Raw genomic sequence first — 16699 nt, 5'->3', positions numbered from 1 at the left:
GCATATTCAAAACCCAATTGTATAACTCTTTATACTAGTGCTGAACAATCTGAAATGAAATTAAGAAAATAATTTCATTGACAATAAAACCAAAAAGAAAAAAATACTTAGGAATAAATTTACCAAAAGAAATAACAAGACTTATGCACTGAAAACTACAAAACATCACTGAAAGAAATTAAAGAAGGCCGGGCGCGGTGGCTCACGCCTGTAATCCTAGCACTCTGGGAGGCCGAGGCGGGTGGATTGCTCGAGGTCAGGAGTTCGAGACCAGCCTGAGCGAGACCCCGTCTCTACTAAAAATAGAAAGAAATTATCTGGCCAACTAAAAATATATATAGAAAAAATTAGCTGGGCATGGTGGTGCATGCCTGTAGTCCCAGCTACTCGGGAGGCTGAGGCAGTAGGATCGCTTAAGCCCAGGAGTTTGAGGTTGCTGTGAGCTCAGCTGACGCCACGGCACTCACTCTAGCCCGGGCAACAAAGCGAGACTCTGCCTCAAAAAAATAAAAAGAAATTAAAGAAGACATAAACAAATGGGAAGTCATCCCATATTCATGGATTAGAAGGCTTAATATTGTTAAGATGACAATACTCCCCAAACTGATCTACAGGCTCAATACAATCCCTATCAAAATCCTAACTGCCTTGTTTTATAGAAATTGACAAGCCAATGTTAAAATTCATATGGAAATGCAAGGGATCCAGAATCACCAAACCAAAGAACAAAGTTAGAGAACTCACACTTCCCGATTTCAAAATTTATACAAAGCTACAGTCATCAATACTATATGGTATTCACATAAAGACAGACATAGAGATCAATGGAATAGAATTGAGAGCCCAGAAATAAACCCTGACATTTATGGTCGATTGATATTCAACAAAGGCGCCAAGACAATTAAATGGGGGAAAGAATAATCTTTTCAACAAATGATGCTGGGACAACTGGATATCCACATGAAGAGAATGAACTTACCCCCCACCTCATTCATATCACATACAAAAAAAACCTCAAAATAGATCATACGCCTAAAAGTAAGAGCTAAAACTATAAAACTCTTAGAAGACAACACAGGAGTAAATGTTTATAACCCTGAATTAGACAAAGACATATGTGACACTAAATTCAAAAGTGACAAAAGAAAAAATAAACTAGACTTCATCAAAATTATAAATTTTTGTGTTTTGAAGGACAGCATCAAGAAAGTATAAAGACAACCCACAAAATGTAAGAAAATGTTTGCAAATCATACATCTGATAAGGGAAGAGACTGTCTCTTTGTATCTAAAATACATAAAGAACTTTTACAACTCAACAATAAAAAGACAACCCAATTTAAAAAATGAGCAAAGGAGACATTTCTCCAAAGAAGATATACAAATGGCAAATAAGCAAATGAAAAGATGCTCTCATCATTAGTCTTTAAAGAAATGCAAATCAAAAGCACAATAAGGCACCACTTGAAATCTATTAGGATTATTAAAATTTTAAAAAGACAGGCAATAACAAGTGTTGGTGAAGACATAGAGAAACTGGAACCTTCACAGACTGCTGGTGGGATTGTAAAATGATGCAGCCACTTTGGAGAACAGTTTGGTGGCTCTTCAAAATGCTAAACATAGAATTACCACATGACCCAGCAATTCCACACCTAGGTATATACCCAAGAGAATTTAAAACATACGTTCACACAAAAACTTGTAGGTGAATGCTCAAAGAAGCATTATTCAAAATAGCCAAAAAGTGAGGATAATTCAAATGTCCATCAACTGACGAATGAATGACAAAATGTGGCCTATTCACATAATACAATATTATTCAAGCCATAAAAAGGAATGAAGACCTGATACACCTTACAACATAAACAAGCCTTTGTCTCAATTGTACCCACAGGATTTTAATTTATGGAGGTGACTGAGCAACAACACGGGAGGTCAATGCCACTGAAAGGCGGCTTTTATTACCCACAGCTTGAGAGAGGAGGGGCATGCCCTTCCACGCAGGGCCACGTGGGGAAGCACCAATTTTGGTTAGAAGGCAGAAGGGGCCAGGGGAAAGCCAGGGCCAGAGACTTTGTGTTTTCTGCTGGGAAGGCAAACAGGACAGGGAGGCAGTTTAGGATTGGCCACTCTGAATAATTCCAGCAGGCTTTGGGGCATAGGGGCTGTCCCTAATTATCTGGTACCTGTCCTTGGGTTGATTTAGGGCTGGGTATATGAGAGTTTGATAGAGTAGATGGTTGGTTTAGTTCATGTATGAAAGGTGTTCTCCTGGGCACGCCCACTGCTATCTCTAAGAATTGGCTAGCCCTGGAGGGACAGTCTCTTCCCAATCAGTGAGGCCACAAATGACAGAACATCAAGATTACAGAAAATAAGAAAATACAGTTAATACAGTTGGCTATGTGATGAGTGGATGCCAAATAGACAAATATAGAGTCAAAGAAGAGACAGATATCACTGGAGTTCATCAGGAAAGAAAGAAAAAACAGAAAGAAAAGAAAGAAAGAAAGAAAAAAGAAAGTTAGAATAGCCTTAAAAACATGTAAGTAAAAGCAGCCCGTCACAAAAGACCACACATTGTATGACTCCATTTACATGACATGCCCGGAGTAGGGAAATCCATACATAGGGAATGTAAGTCAGTGTTTGCCGGGAGCAGGGGAAGGGAGAATGGAGTAACTGCTAATGGGTTTGGGGTTCCTTTTTGGGGTGATGAAAATATCCTAAAATTAGGAAATGGTGATGGTTGTACAACTCTGTGAGTAAACTTAAAAAAAATCAATGAAAATTAGCTGGGCACGATGGCGCATGCCTGTAGTCCCAGCTACCTGGGAGGCTGAAGCAGGAGGATCGCTTGAGCCCAGGAGTCTGAGGTTGCTGTGAGCTAGACTGACACCACATCACTCTAGCCTGGGCAACAGAGTACGACTCTGCCTAAAAAAAAAAAAATAGTTAGAATGTAGTCCTAACTTTCCAGAGCTTTGTAGACTGGTTGAGGACACTGGGGAGGAAGCAGACTAAGCTTTCTTTTAGCTCTAAACTCCTAATTCAAAGCTGGATTCCAGGTCAGGGAAGGAATAGTTGGTGAGGGAAAAAATGAGGTTTGCACAGACAGACCATCTACGTGAAGAATTTGTTCACTATTCGAAGCAGAAGGATGGCAGCTGCAAGGGGTGGGGGCGATGACTGAGGGTCTCCCCTTTCCTCCACTGCATCAATTTAAAGGCCTGGAGACTAAAACTGAAGAAAAAGGGTGGAGAGAAACTAATTCAGTGGAATGGGATTACAGTGAAGCGAAGGCGTCGGTTCCTCTGGGACGTCAGCCCAGGCTGAGACCTGGGACTCCAAGTGGACAACCTCCAGATGATCTTGATCCTTCAGAACAGCAGGCTGGGGGGTCTCGGCCCGTAACAGGCAGCTGGGGAGGGAACTGAGGACGGAGAGAGAAGGAGGAGAGAGAATAAATAACCAGGAGGGCTTCAGAGCAAACAGACACAAATAACGAAATGAAGAGCATGTGGCACTTTCCGTGGGGACAAGTGCAGCAGCGCTGTCTCTGGAACTCTGTCTCCCCCTGCTGAGCCAAGAGGTCTGAACGGCCTGTGACAGGGAAAGGACCTTGACAGTGCAAGAACTGTTTCTTTCTAGGGGAAAGAGGGAGGAAAACAAAACCGATGATATGAAAATCTCCTTATAAATTGGAAACGCCAAAATCGCACAGCATTAAATGGTAGAAAGTGACACAACTTGCTCTGCAGCTGCAGACCAGACAAGGCGGAAAGACGACAGCACTGGTTGTCCCCATGGGCCACCCTTGCTGGGCTTCTCTCTGAAAGGATCCTTTCTTAACCACAGATCCCATCCCTTTATCCAGAGGCTGTTTCAAAGGCCTGTAATTGATTGCAGAGGCTGGGGGTGGAGGTGGTCTTGTTTTAACTTAATTAGGGATCTTTCCTTCAGGCACAACCCAGGCTTGTTTCCGAAAAGATCTGTTAAATGACAAATCTGAGGATTATGCACCACTGATATGCTTGCCAGGAGCTTGTTCATGGATTGAGCCCAACAGCGATGGAACCAGCTCACACTCCAGGTCTCTCTGCCGCCGCCCTTTCCTCCCCGCCCCTGCCCTCCTGGCTCCAGAGTGGTTGCTCCAGTTTACAACCCGATTAACATCTTCCACAAAACAGAGGCAAGTTATGTATGCTATTTGTTAGGTACTATTTTTTAATGGAAATCAACTACAATGGTGTTAGGTTCCTGAAACGTTCTATCACGAGTCTAGGAAAACAAACAAAATGCTACATGAACAAAAAAATGCGCACACACCAAAAAACCTAGGACTACGATATCCTGATGTCCCTCTCTAAGGTGTGATAATAACTATTAAACAAGGTAAAGGTCTTTGAAGTCCTCAGATGAAAGGTTCTACCTAAAAACAATTATCCCATTAAATCTGTAACAACATTCCTATCAAACAGGGTGGCCCCTTTTATCTGCATTTCTCTGATGATGAAGTCCTCAGATGACAACTTCCTTGAACCACAGTGATAAAGGAGACTGAAAAGTTTCAAATGGTTTTGCTACTTTTTATCTAATTTCTGAAAGGACAGAAAAAATAATTATTTCCTTCATCAGAGGCCAAGAGCAAGCAGTAAAGAGCTAATGGCATTTTAGAAGCCAGAACCTCATTCGCACTTAGTCAAACATTCATTAGGAACAAGGGTACATGAGCAGGGACCCTGGCAGAAGCAGCAGGTCACACCTGGGTCAGGTGGGCACATGAAATGACCGCACGTCCCCTGACTGTCCAGGGACACGGAATGAGGGGAGAGATTCCAACACAAGAGTCTATTAGAGGACGGAATTCTCCTCAGACTCACACAGAAGGATCAGGAAAAAGAGTGAAGAGGTGCTTTTTTAAAAAGGCAAACCTAGTGCAGAAGGCCACTTAGACAGAGGCTAAGACCCCGAGGGCAAGGCCAGCCAGCCGGGGTGACCCGGGTCTCTGCAGGGCCGGAGCCTGCAGCAGGAGCCGGGCCGCAGGTGGTTTCCACACAAAGCCTCCCGGCGTCTGACAGTTCCGAGAGTCCGGCCCTTGAGAAAGATGAGAGTGGCTGTACAATGTATTCCTTGGAAGTAAGCCTAGGGTAAGAGTCAGTTAAAAGGGAGGCCACGTGGCAGAACGGAAAAAAACACTGGAGTTAAGTCAAAAGAACTGGGTTTTAATTGAGACCTACTTCTGTCATTCCAATGATGTGATCCTGGGATAACCACTTAACTCCTCTGAGTCTCAGTTCTCATGTGGAAACGACAGAACCACAGAATCTGGAGGGAATCAGAGTGGGCAATGATGGGACAGCAGTTTTTAAAGACTTACACACATATGAAGAACTATTTTACTAATGATTGAAAGGCCACACCACTGGGCATCCAGGTACATACTTTTCAAGTATGAGACTTGCTTTAACTATATATATATATATATAAAGATATGTAACTATGCTATATGTAACTATATGTTGTTACATATACATGTAACCTGCATGTTCTTGCTTCTAAAATGCCATATAGTAATAACTATGTTACATATTACACATATATAAAACCCTTTAAGTGATTTGCATTATATATGGTCACATACATACATTTTATATTTATTCTCATTTATTCTAGATATATGCTGAACAAACTTTCTGTCACCGGAAATGATCAGGGCAACAAGGAAAAGCAAAAAGAGGACGACACTGACTCTACGAGCACAAAAAAAGCCATGTAGGAAGCCTGTCCTGATTAAATGGCTGCTGTGTCCTTGGACATGGTGCTGACTCTTGTGACTCTCATGATTTGAGGAAATGACAGCTTAACCAGAAACAACCAGAGAACAAAATAAGGCAGTAAAACCAGTGCACCTGGGGCAGACTGTGTGGTCTAAGGATAAGGGCTCTAGAAGTTTCCAGAAGGAAAAGAGCATTATCCTAACAGGGTAATCAAGAAAAGCTTCATGGAGGTGGGGCAGCAAGGGGGACCGAAACGAATGAAGAGAATCTGAACAGCTGTGGGAAGAAGGCAGTCCAGGTGAAAGCATGCGGCGGGAGTGGAGACAGCAGCCTGGACACCATGGAAATTGCACGAGTGAAGCAGCTCACTGTTCAAGGTTGCTGCGCTCTCTGGGAGGGCTGACAGGGCTGCCACGGAGCCAGAGGAGGAGAGAACGCACACGGAAGCCACAGTCTGAGAACCTTAGTGGCCCTGACAGTCTGTGGCCATTGGCCGCAGGAGGACTGTGACATGTGTACAGCACGTGGAAGGGCATTTGCAGGGCCAGGAAGCCACGGCCTGCTTTGTCCACACCCCACTCTCTCACCTTCCTTCCACCTTTTCAGACGTGATCCACATTTATTCAGCACCAACTATGCAAGGAACCAGGCACTGAAGAAAAAGAGCAACTATTTCCTTGGGGAGTTAGATATAAATAGTTAAGGCAGAAACAGTGAAGCAACAAGTAAGTAAAACATTACTACCAAGGAAAGGGAGAAGGCAGAGAGCTAGTAAGGCTGGCTGGGAAGGGTTTCTCAATGAGATGGTGCTTGGCCAAGCCTTGAAGGAAAATTAACATTCAGAAAGCTGAGAGTATAAAAAGGGTACTACAGAGAGGCGTGAAGACACAAAGGTAAGAATATGCACTGCCATTTGTGGCGAGCGACCCAGTCTGAGTCTGCAGAAGTTTCACGTAGGAAAGAAATGGGAGAGTCAGTTAAGAAATCAACTGAAGCTGGACTGTGGAGAACCTAAGTGCCAGGCACTTGACGCTCTTGACCAAGGCTTCTAACCTTGTGGTCCAACAAGGGGCTTCAAGATTTGGCCCATGAAGACGCAGAATGGAAATTCAGAATGTTTTTTCATATGTGCATTTTGATCCGGGGAGAGGATAAGTGGCTTTCAGATTCTCAGAAGATTCCCTAGAAAACTATGAATGCAGCAATTGGCAGAGCAGTCTGTGTGGGGCTGGGAGTGGGGCTGAGGTTATACAAATTGAGCCTGTTTCTCTCCCTGGAGACCTGCTGTTAACCGTACACCGCACAGTAGTTGAACTGATGCCATTCCTCTATTAAGCGGTTTCCTATTCACAAAGTATTTAGTAGAGCTATTGGTAGGTTACAAAAACAGTTCATCAGGGAGAGCAGAAAGAAAACCAGCAGAGGGTAAGCAGATAACAGAATCCAGAAAAACGGACAGGAGGTAGGAGATCCAATAAATTCAAATGCCATAAAAGCCAAAGGGGAAAAAAAAAGTCCTGGGAAAGAAGTGGTACCAGCATCAAGTACAAGAGAAAGTTTAAGAAAGAAAAGGAATGAGGGAAGAAAAAAATTACCAAATTCAACGACATTCAGATGCCTGGTTTCTGTAGGGTGATAAGACTTCAGAGGTAAGGTGTCCAAACCAGTGCACTTGGAGAGCAAAAGGAGGTGCCATTGATAACTAAGGCAAAACGACAGACACAAATCAGGACTGTCCTGGGCAAACAGATAAGTAGTTACCTAGATGAGAAAGAAGTGAATATAGTAGTATAGCCAAGAAGGCAGCAGATACCGTCCACTAACTCAAAGGGTTTGGCTGTGAAAAGAAAAATAGGACATTACTCAGAAGAACTAGTAAGGATAAGAAAGGCTTTATCAGTTACTGATCTGAGAGGCAGGAGGGCTTCTGGAAGTTTTAAGGGGAAGGGAAGGAGCAAAGGCTGTTTTCTCCACCCCCGCGCACAGCGGGAGGCTCAGAGGGCGCTCTGCTCCCTCACGAAGCAGGAAAGGACAGAATACCCAGGACAGGGGAGAGACATTTCCTCCTTCGAAACTATAAGGAAGGAGAAAAGAAAACACCTTCTAAAAAGAAAAGACAGGCCACAGCATTTTATCTCAACCTATCGAGCATCAGCACTCTAGCTGTCAGGGGAGGGCGCGTTTTGAAATTAGCTTTCATTATGACCTTTTCTTCAAGGGAAACAAATTAATAAGAAAGTGAACTCTTAGATGTTTGTTAAAGTTAACTCCTACATAGATTGACAGAACTAGAACAATAAGGAAATTTATCCATAGGGCAATATATCATTTTGTCCAGTGCTAAGTACTTATTAATAATTTTATTTCAGGCATAACTTGAAGACCGTAGAGAGGTCAGGGGAATACTCACCCACCTAAGGTTAAACTGGGTATAAAACACTGGTTGGTGTCAGGACACAAACATGCAACCATACGGACGGTGTGAGAAACAGGAAACTCTGAACCAGATGTCAGCATGAGGTTCGGTGATAAAATGGGGTTCATACACAGATAGTTCTTAAATTACAACTAAGCAATTCACCCAAACTGAGCACCATCTTCCACAAAGAAAAAGGGCTGGATTTCACAGAACAGAAACGGAGCCATCCCAGCATCTCGGGTGGAGCAGCTGTGTGATCGGCAGTACTATGGGGTCAGTGCGAACCCGCCGGGGGCCTCAGCACCACTCAGTACCACGAAACCTAAAGGCACTGATCACATCCTCAATCTCAAAGCTCACAGTATAGATTTAAATAACCAAATGGACAGAGATTTATTATAAAAGTCAGTTTATTTTCCCTTCCTGTGTTTCGTATTTTCCCTTTTTGTCAGTAAATGAACAATACACTGATTGGAAATCTGCATGATTAAATAACAACTTAATAAACACACCGCATTTCAGAGTATAAAGCAAGAGGTTGAAAAATATTCCCTAATCTAATGCAAATTAGGTATCCCTCAAAATTGCACACTTTCCTCCTAGTTCACTTAGATAATTTAAAATATATATACAGAATGATCTTAAAATATTGATAATTGGTATAGAATTCACAGCCTTGAAGACACATACTCTACGATCTTCTAAAGAACAGACACCCCTCAGGCCCTAGTAATCCACTGATTCAATGTCATGTGCAGACGGTCCCTAACTTCCAACTGTTTGACTTTAAATGGTGTCACACTGCTGCAATTTGGACGTAATATACAGTATTCAATAAATTACATGACATATTCAACAGTTTATTATAATATAGGGTTTGTGTTAGCTGATTTTGCCCAACTATAGGCTAATGTAAGTGTTGTGGGCATGTTTAAGGTAGGCCAGGCGAAGCTGCGATGTTCGGTAAGTCAGGCGTATTACACGCATTTTCAACTTGTGATATTTTCACCTTCTGATGGGTTTATCAGGATGTAACCGCATCATCATTCAAGGATCATTTATACTTAACACTAGGATAAAAGGTCTTTCCCTTTCCTCTAATTCTAGTCTCCTACTGAGGTAACTCCAGGAACCCAGTTGTAACAGATCAATCCTCTAAAAACAAGACTAAGCAGATTAGCTTCCTAGAGCATCCTAAAGTTCCTAGACAACAAATCTGTGGTTATTTCAGTTGTGAGTTGTGCAATGGAATGTTCAAGATAACTGATGTACCTTATGGTCCTTGAATGGAAGACTAAACACTTCCAGGAGTCAAAGTTAATCTTGAAGGAAGACGGAGGAAAACAAGTTGACAATAATTTGAAGATATTTCCGTTTCTCGAGCTGAATGACTTTTAGATCAGACAGAGCGACTGAGCCAACAGGCATGTAGTGTGATCTTTCCCACCAGAGTTAACAGAGGGATTCTTTGTCCAAGGCAGGCTCACAGCCTGATCCAGCTTGAGCAGTTTATCAGGGTTTGATGCTTCAAGGATGAGCCGCTCTCTGCAAGCACATTACCAAAGCAAAATCCAACAGTCCTTTCTATTCGTGGAACACATTGTCAGTACAGACCATGCATGGCTCTGCCTTCTGTTTACTCAACTTTCGAGGCTGGAGAACAAGAGTCCAAGTCCAATAGGACATTTAAGGTTAAAGGGATAAACCTCAATAGGCCAAACAAAGGCCATTCAATACATTCATGAAACAATAAAAATCATCAACAATAATTCCTATAGTGTAGAAAAATAGCCCAGCCTTCATTACTGGTCAGCATCTTGGGTGGCTGGCAGTGTTGAAAGAGGCCTGACAACCTGAGGTTATGTTGAGCTCACAGCCCCAAAATAAAGTGAATTAAAAGCCCTAATAGTCCTGATGTGTCTCCCATTGTTCTTTTTGTCTTGTGGGCACCAACCAGTCACTCACTCAGTATGTGAGCTTGTCTCCTTCGCACAAGATAGAGTATTTCCCTCACTATTAATGGTGAGATAAATAGAATTGTACAACTTGTCTGTGAAGAGAAAAAAGTATTAAATACACAGTGATAATTTAATTACTTTTTTTAGAGCATCACGTTTTGAACATAGTAATGGATATGGACAATTACATTCATCTTGACTTCATACAAAGATAACTTTTAATCTTCAATGAATTAGAAAATGATTTTGAAAATTATAGTTAATATCACAAAATACTTAATGTCACATTACAGTTGTCAAAAAAAGAAAAAAGTGCACAAATAATTTGCCATAGGTAGAGCAAAAAATTGATACTGGAGCTCAGATTAAAAACAGTGATTCTTATAATCGATCCAGTTGTCTTTCTACTACAATTCCTAGTGTGGTCACACCAGCAGGTTCATCAGAAGGTATTTCCCTCTACTTAGCATGGATGTCAGAAATGGAAGATAAGAGTTACTTGGCCCAGTCTTCAGAAGTGAGATGGCAATTAGAAGAAAGCTCCAGGGAATTCCTGGAATTGGACCGTCCCCGGGCTCCTTGGACAAAGCAAGAGGACAGCTGCCTGGACTCAGGGTAACTGAAGCTGCCTCCAGTTAGGAGGGCCTGGATTTAAGAACAAGCTACTGAATACATTCCTAGTGGACAGGGCCATCACCAGACTCTTTCAAGTAGAGAGTCTCAACACGTCTTGAGCACTGTCCCATCAATAATATGATTATTCAACAGACAGCAACCTTTGAAAAGCACATGGCTGCCTTCTGTACTGGCTATTTCCCAGAAAATACAGAATCCCAGCCAATATCTAAGGCATAATAAATATTTCCTCAAGAAGCTATCACCAGTTTAGTACCTGCACACATGATGGTGTTAATTATAGCAATACTTCTTTCTTAACTCTACACTGCTTTTTTTTAACCCTGTGGTCCTTGGCGCACATTGTAATTTCCTTCAGAATTCTCAAACTATATTTAACAGATAGAGAGCCTGGAAGAGTATACTGATTAATGGTTGGCAATGCTTTAAATAAGTCTCTTGTTGTTCTTCTGGAATTATAATGGCAATTGCTCATTAAACTCAGGCCAAGGGCAAACTGAGGGCCCTTTTCCTCCTTGAAAAAAGAACGTGTCTTTTAGACTAATAAAATGTTACTTTTCACAAAAAGAGTCTTTAAAAGCAATCAGCAATTCTGCTGGTTTCAAGAAGTGACTTAAGTAAATGCTTTTAACTAAATTAATAGAAAAAATGACTAGTTAAAAAAAAAAAGCACACACTTACCATGAGAATAAAAAAATAGAAAACCCACATCCATCCTAGCTTGTCCTGGATCAAAGACACTAAATACTAAAAGGGAGAAAAAGAAATTACAATATTATAATTCTTTATAAGTTAATAAAGCAGCCAAAAAGTAGATTAAAATGTGGCTATTTTAGAGAGTAAGAAGGGAGTTAGGGATTGGACCATGTTTTGCAGATTACAAAGCTCTTCCACATACATGTTCCCATTTCAGTTTTATTAACGGCCTAATTTTGTAAGTTTGCAGAATCCAAATACAAAAACTTGTATACTAGAAGCTGTACATTCAGAAGGGCTTTTTTTTTCTTTTTCCTTTTTTTTTTCCTTGGGCAGGTGAGCTGTTACACTCCTTAGTGGATTCCGACTTCCATGGCCACCGTCCTGCTCAGAAGGTTTGTTTCTATTCACTTTGCTATTTAGAGAGGAAAATTAACATCCGCAGGCCACTCATGTTTAATCATTCTTTCTTCCAATGAAAGGCACTATAATTGATGTTTCAAAAGTTTGTCTTTTAAGTATGCCGCTCATTTTTTCAATTATGCTATGTGCTCGTAGAATTGCTGTACTACCTTAGCATTCTACAGCAAATTTTTTTACTTACTTTCAATTACTGAAATGGATCTGAAAGCATATAACCCATTTTCCTTTTTTCTATTATGGTAAAATATATCTGACATAAAATTTGCCATTTTACCAGCCTGAGCAACAGTGAGACCCCATCTCTACTGAAAAAAAATAGAAAAAACTAGCCGGGCATGGTGGCATGCAACTGTAGTCCCAGTTACTCTGGAGGCTGAGGAAGGAGGATCACTTGAGCCCAGGAGTTTGAGGTTGCTGTGAGCTAGGCTGATGCCACGGCATTCTATAACCTAGGCAACAGAGCAAGACTCTGTCTCAAAAAAAAAAAAAAATTGTCATTTTAACCATTTTTAACTGTACAATCCAGTGGCATCTGTTACATTCACAATGTTGTACAACCATCACCATTATCTCCAAATTTGTCATCACCCAAATAAAAACTCTGTACCTATTAAGCAACTAACTCCCCATCACTTCTTCTCTCCAACCCCTGGTGATCTCTTATCTACTTTCTACCCCTATGAATTTGCCTATTCTAGATATTTCACGTAAATAGAATCGCATCAGTTGTCCTTGTGTGTCTGGCTTGTTTCACTAGCATAATTTTTTAAGGCTCATCCATGTTGCAGAATGCATTGGAACTTCATTCCTTTTTATGCTGAACAGTATTACTTTGTGTGGATATACCACACTTTGTTTATCCATTCATCTGTTGATGGACACTCCAGTTGTTTCCACCTTTTGGCCACTATGACTAATACTACAACAAACATTGGCAAACAAATATCTGAGTCCTTGTTTTCAATCTTTTGAGGATACACGTAGGAGTGGAATTGCTGGGTCATATGGTAATTCTATATTAAAATTAAAATTATCAATCCTTCATTCCTTTTTAATTGCTGAATAATACTCCACTGCATGCCTATACCACATTTGGTTTATCCATTTATCAGCTGATGGGCATTTGGGTTGTTTCTCCTTTTACAGCTATTGTGAATGATGTAGTTATGAACTTTCATTTACAAGTTTTTTTGTTTGTTTGTTTGTTTGTTTGTTCATTTTTTTGAGGCAGGGTTTTGCTCTATCACCCAGGCTGGAGTACAGTGGTATGATCATAGCTCACTGCAGCCTCGAAATCCTCCTGCCCCAGTCTCCTGAGTAGCTGGGAGTACAGGCATATGCCACTATGCTCAGCTAATTTTTCTATTTTTTGTAGAGACAGGGTCTCACTATGTTGCCCAGGCTGATCTCGAACTCTTGGCCTCAAGCGATCCTCCCACCTTGGCCTCTCAACTTGCTGGGATTATAGGCATGAGTCACTGCATTCAGCCACATACAAGTTTTAACATGGACATTTGTTCTTTTTTTTTTTTAATTTTTTTTTATTATTTCAGCATATTATGGGGGTACCTAAGTTTAGGTTATGTATATTGCCCTTGCCTCCCCACCCCCTGGACATTTGTTCTTATTTCTCTTGGGTAGATACTGCAATTTAATCTTACAGAGCCCCTAGTGTGTGTCAAAAATGCACTAAACATTGGGAACACAAAGATGAAGGAAATAGCGTTCTGTTCTCAAGGAATACAGAGTCTAGAGGACAGAGAGAGAAACACGTAAAGGTGATACACTACAATAAGTGCTTTGCTAGAGGTGTGCACAGCAATGGCAACCAGGAGGAAAAACAATTCTTTTCTTGGGAAGTCAGGGCAAGGTGGGGGCAACAAAGTTATTCAGGGTGAGTAAGGCAAGTGGCTGAGGACAAGGCTGATAGAGTTTTAATATTCAGTTGCAGCGTTTGAGATTTTACCCCTTAGGCAATGGGAAATCATTTAGAAATCAACATGGAATCAGAATGAGTAAAGCTAACAATGATTTGCTGTGGATATGCTTCCCCAACCGTGAAGGTCAGTCTAATGTTGGCCCAAGTTCATAGGTAGGGGTCTGAACACTGGCAGAGAAGCATTGTACATAAAAGTAAACTCCCTGAAATGCTCATTATAATCCACCCATTTAGTTAATGAAAAAAACGTTCATGAGGAAGGATAACTTAAAATCCCATAATGTCAGAAAAGTATGCCCAATACAGTCACCCTTTATAGTACACCACATATGAAGACGTGCAAAGAGCATTTTCTGATTCCTAGTCAAGAGCATGATCAGGTTATCAAACTCCTACTTCTGCTAAGTATTTTTTTTTTAATTTTTGTCCTTTAGTCTTATAAACAAACATGCTAAGTATCAATCATTCACTCTACAATCATTCAACAAACATTTGAATGTCTGTGTGCCAGGCACTGTTCTGGTACCAGGGCCACAGGAGAACACACGAGAAAACGGTGCTCTCATGAAGCTTACGTTATAGTGGGAGAGACAGACACTAACAAATGAATATATACTACATGGCCGCGTAGCGATAAGTATTAGGATAGTTTACTTTACTTTAATATTTGCTCTCTCATTAGCTGCTGGCCATCAGACATCAGTGATCTACCCCTACGAAGCAAGCAAAACAACAGTCTTCAAGGCCACTGCTGATCTTCTCAATGTCAAAATTAAGAGCCCTTCGTCCTTCAGTTCTCCTTCCCCTGACCTCTCCATCTGTCACCTTACTAACACCTTCTCAAATGCTATTCCCTTGTCTACGTGTTACTCTGCTGGCTTCCTGTTTCTTTGACCAATGGGCGTTCCCTGAAGTTCTGCTCCATTCTTTTTCCCTGTTAAATAACTCATCCACTTCATGTTTTATCCATGCAGATGATTCCAAAATCCATATTTTTGCAAAATCAGCACTCCATAACCTGGAGTGGTAGTATACCCTAGAAAAGGTATGACTCATGACTGTCCCAGACAAGAGATACCTTTCTGAGAGAAGGCCTGAAGTTATGCAAAAAAGGTCGATTTGAATAGTTCTGACTAGGTATAGTGCAGGTGATCTTAGTTCAGAAGATCTCAAACGTCAGAGTGTATAAGAATCACCAAGAAGGCTTGTTGAACATACAGATCCCCAGGCTCTAACTCAGCAAGTCTGCAGTAAGCTCAGTGTTCTGTACTTTAACGAGTATCCCAGCTGATTCTGATACAAGGCATTTATGAACCACCCTTTGAAATACAATCACGGATTTTTGGACATGGAAAAACCAGAGAAAGTGACTCGGGCAGTTGCAGAGTCCATGGCTATGTCTGATGGGGATCCATGTAAAGAACATGTGTACACATGAGTGCAAGAGAGAGGCGAAAAGGTGGGGTTTGAATGCCAGGTGGGGATAATGAGAGGCATGTGTCTCAGCCCCTGCCCTGAGGAGTGCCAAGTTCAGACTGGAAAAGGCGGTTGATGGGCTGGTGCAGAAGGCTCTATCTGTGTTACAAGGTTTAGCTTATTTGCAGACAAGAAGAATCTGGAAGAAAGAAGAAAATGGTACAGGGCCCTTCCATATTAGGGTACATCAACTGGACCTCAGAGGAGACTAAAACCCTCAGCCTTTTGGTACAGAATTCTGTAGCACAAGAGTGCCACCTACTGTGGGCCAGCAGACAGGTGTAAATTCTTCCACCTTTGCAGGAGACAACATTCAAATTCCTGCCCCACTCCTGTTCTCTCACCTGGCCCACGGCAGCTCCAACGCTCCCAGTCCCATCAACAATTCCTGTGACAGTCGCCAAAGCCTCACTGCTCCCTTGGATCAGCTCTTGGCGACCCAGGTCCGCAGAAATAGCAGAGCTAATCATATTAGAAGGTCCGCCAATAAAAAATCCTAAAGTCATAACAGAACAGGTTCTTATTAAAACATGATTCATAATGCCAACCAGGAATCTACTGGACAAGGCAAAATATTACCCCAATATTTTACTTAATATGTTGGAGAAAAATGAAAAAAGGAGGGGAGAACTCTCCCAGATAGTATCATCTTCAAAGTGGTTAGCATTCACTTTTCCAAAATCCCTTCTTGAATTATGTGACATTTTAGTGTATTTTATAGAACCCAAAGATATAAAAACTATAGTGAAACACTAGCCTTTCTAATCCTGTGAAGTTTGCATTCATTAATAACTGATTGCACTAACTTGTCAAACAAATTCTATTACGGTAGAGTTGCATCATATGAGCATTTGATTATCCAACTTAACCAAACACTGAAAAAAAGAGAGAAGAGGAAAAAGCTATTGAAATGGTGCAGGTGATTCTGTCTGCCGCTGTGCTCAGTGAGGCTGCCCCAGGATGGAGCATGGGCTGGTGCTCAGTGAGGCTGCCCCAGGATGGAGCATGGGCTGGCCCGTGTGAATCTAGGCCACTGCTGGAGCTACTTCCATGTGCCTCATGTAGCTCTCTCAAGTATGATCTAAAGTGTAAAAATAAGTAATTTTTCTACAACACGATCCCTAATTGCACCCAAATATTTCATCATGCAACAAAATACTGACCAATTCCAACACAGGAGGAAAAATTAGCTATACTGTTTTGAAAGCTGGTGAACTGGTTTCCAGTGTGGCATCTTTCTAAGTGACTTCCAGAAGTAATATCAGAAGCTGGGGCAGCAATAAAAATTTTTAGAAAACCTCTGTCAACAGGGACTGCTTCTGCCACAACAGGACTGACGAGGTCATGAAACAGCAGAGAAAAAATCTGG

The 16699-nt window shown here is 41.4% G+C and overlaps 1 protein-coding gene across 7 annotated transcripts in view; it reads right to left on the bottom strand.

Moving 5' to 3' along the window:
* The window catches only part of SLC37A3 (solute carrier family 37 member 3), a 102986-nt gene that overhangs the window by 53203 nt on the left and 33084 nt on the right, over positions 1-16699 (bottom strand). For 2 of the 7 annotated variants that reach the window (XM_045565274.1, XM_045565275.1), the window contains 3 exons: positions 15675-15826; positions 11478-11543; positions 8598-10252 (listed from right to left, as the gene is read on the bottom strand). The exons of 3 other annotated variants lie outside the window; for them this stretch is intronic. In XM_045565274.1, the coding sequence (XP_045421230.1) occupies positions 10160-10252; positions 11478-11543; positions 15675-15826 (311 nt within the window). In that variant the 3' untranslated portion in view covers positions 8598-10159. Of the gene's footprint in view, positions 1-3239; positions 3437-8597; positions 10253-11477; positions 11544-15674; positions 15827-16699 lie in introns of those variants that run through there. 2 more of the 7 variants (XM_045565276.1, XR_006738303.1) reach the window with 2 other exon arrangements.

Source organism: Lemur catta, chromosome 11 (genome assembly GCF_020740605.2).
Source record: "Lemur catta isolate mLemCat1 chromosome 11, mLemCat1.pri, whole genome shotgun sequence".
NCBI lineage: Eukaryota > Metazoa > Chordata > Mammalia > Primates > Lemuridae > Lemur > Lemur catta.
The sequence above is the reverse complement of the archived record's forward strand: the minus strand, read 5'-3'. Positions and strand labels throughout refer to the sequence as shown.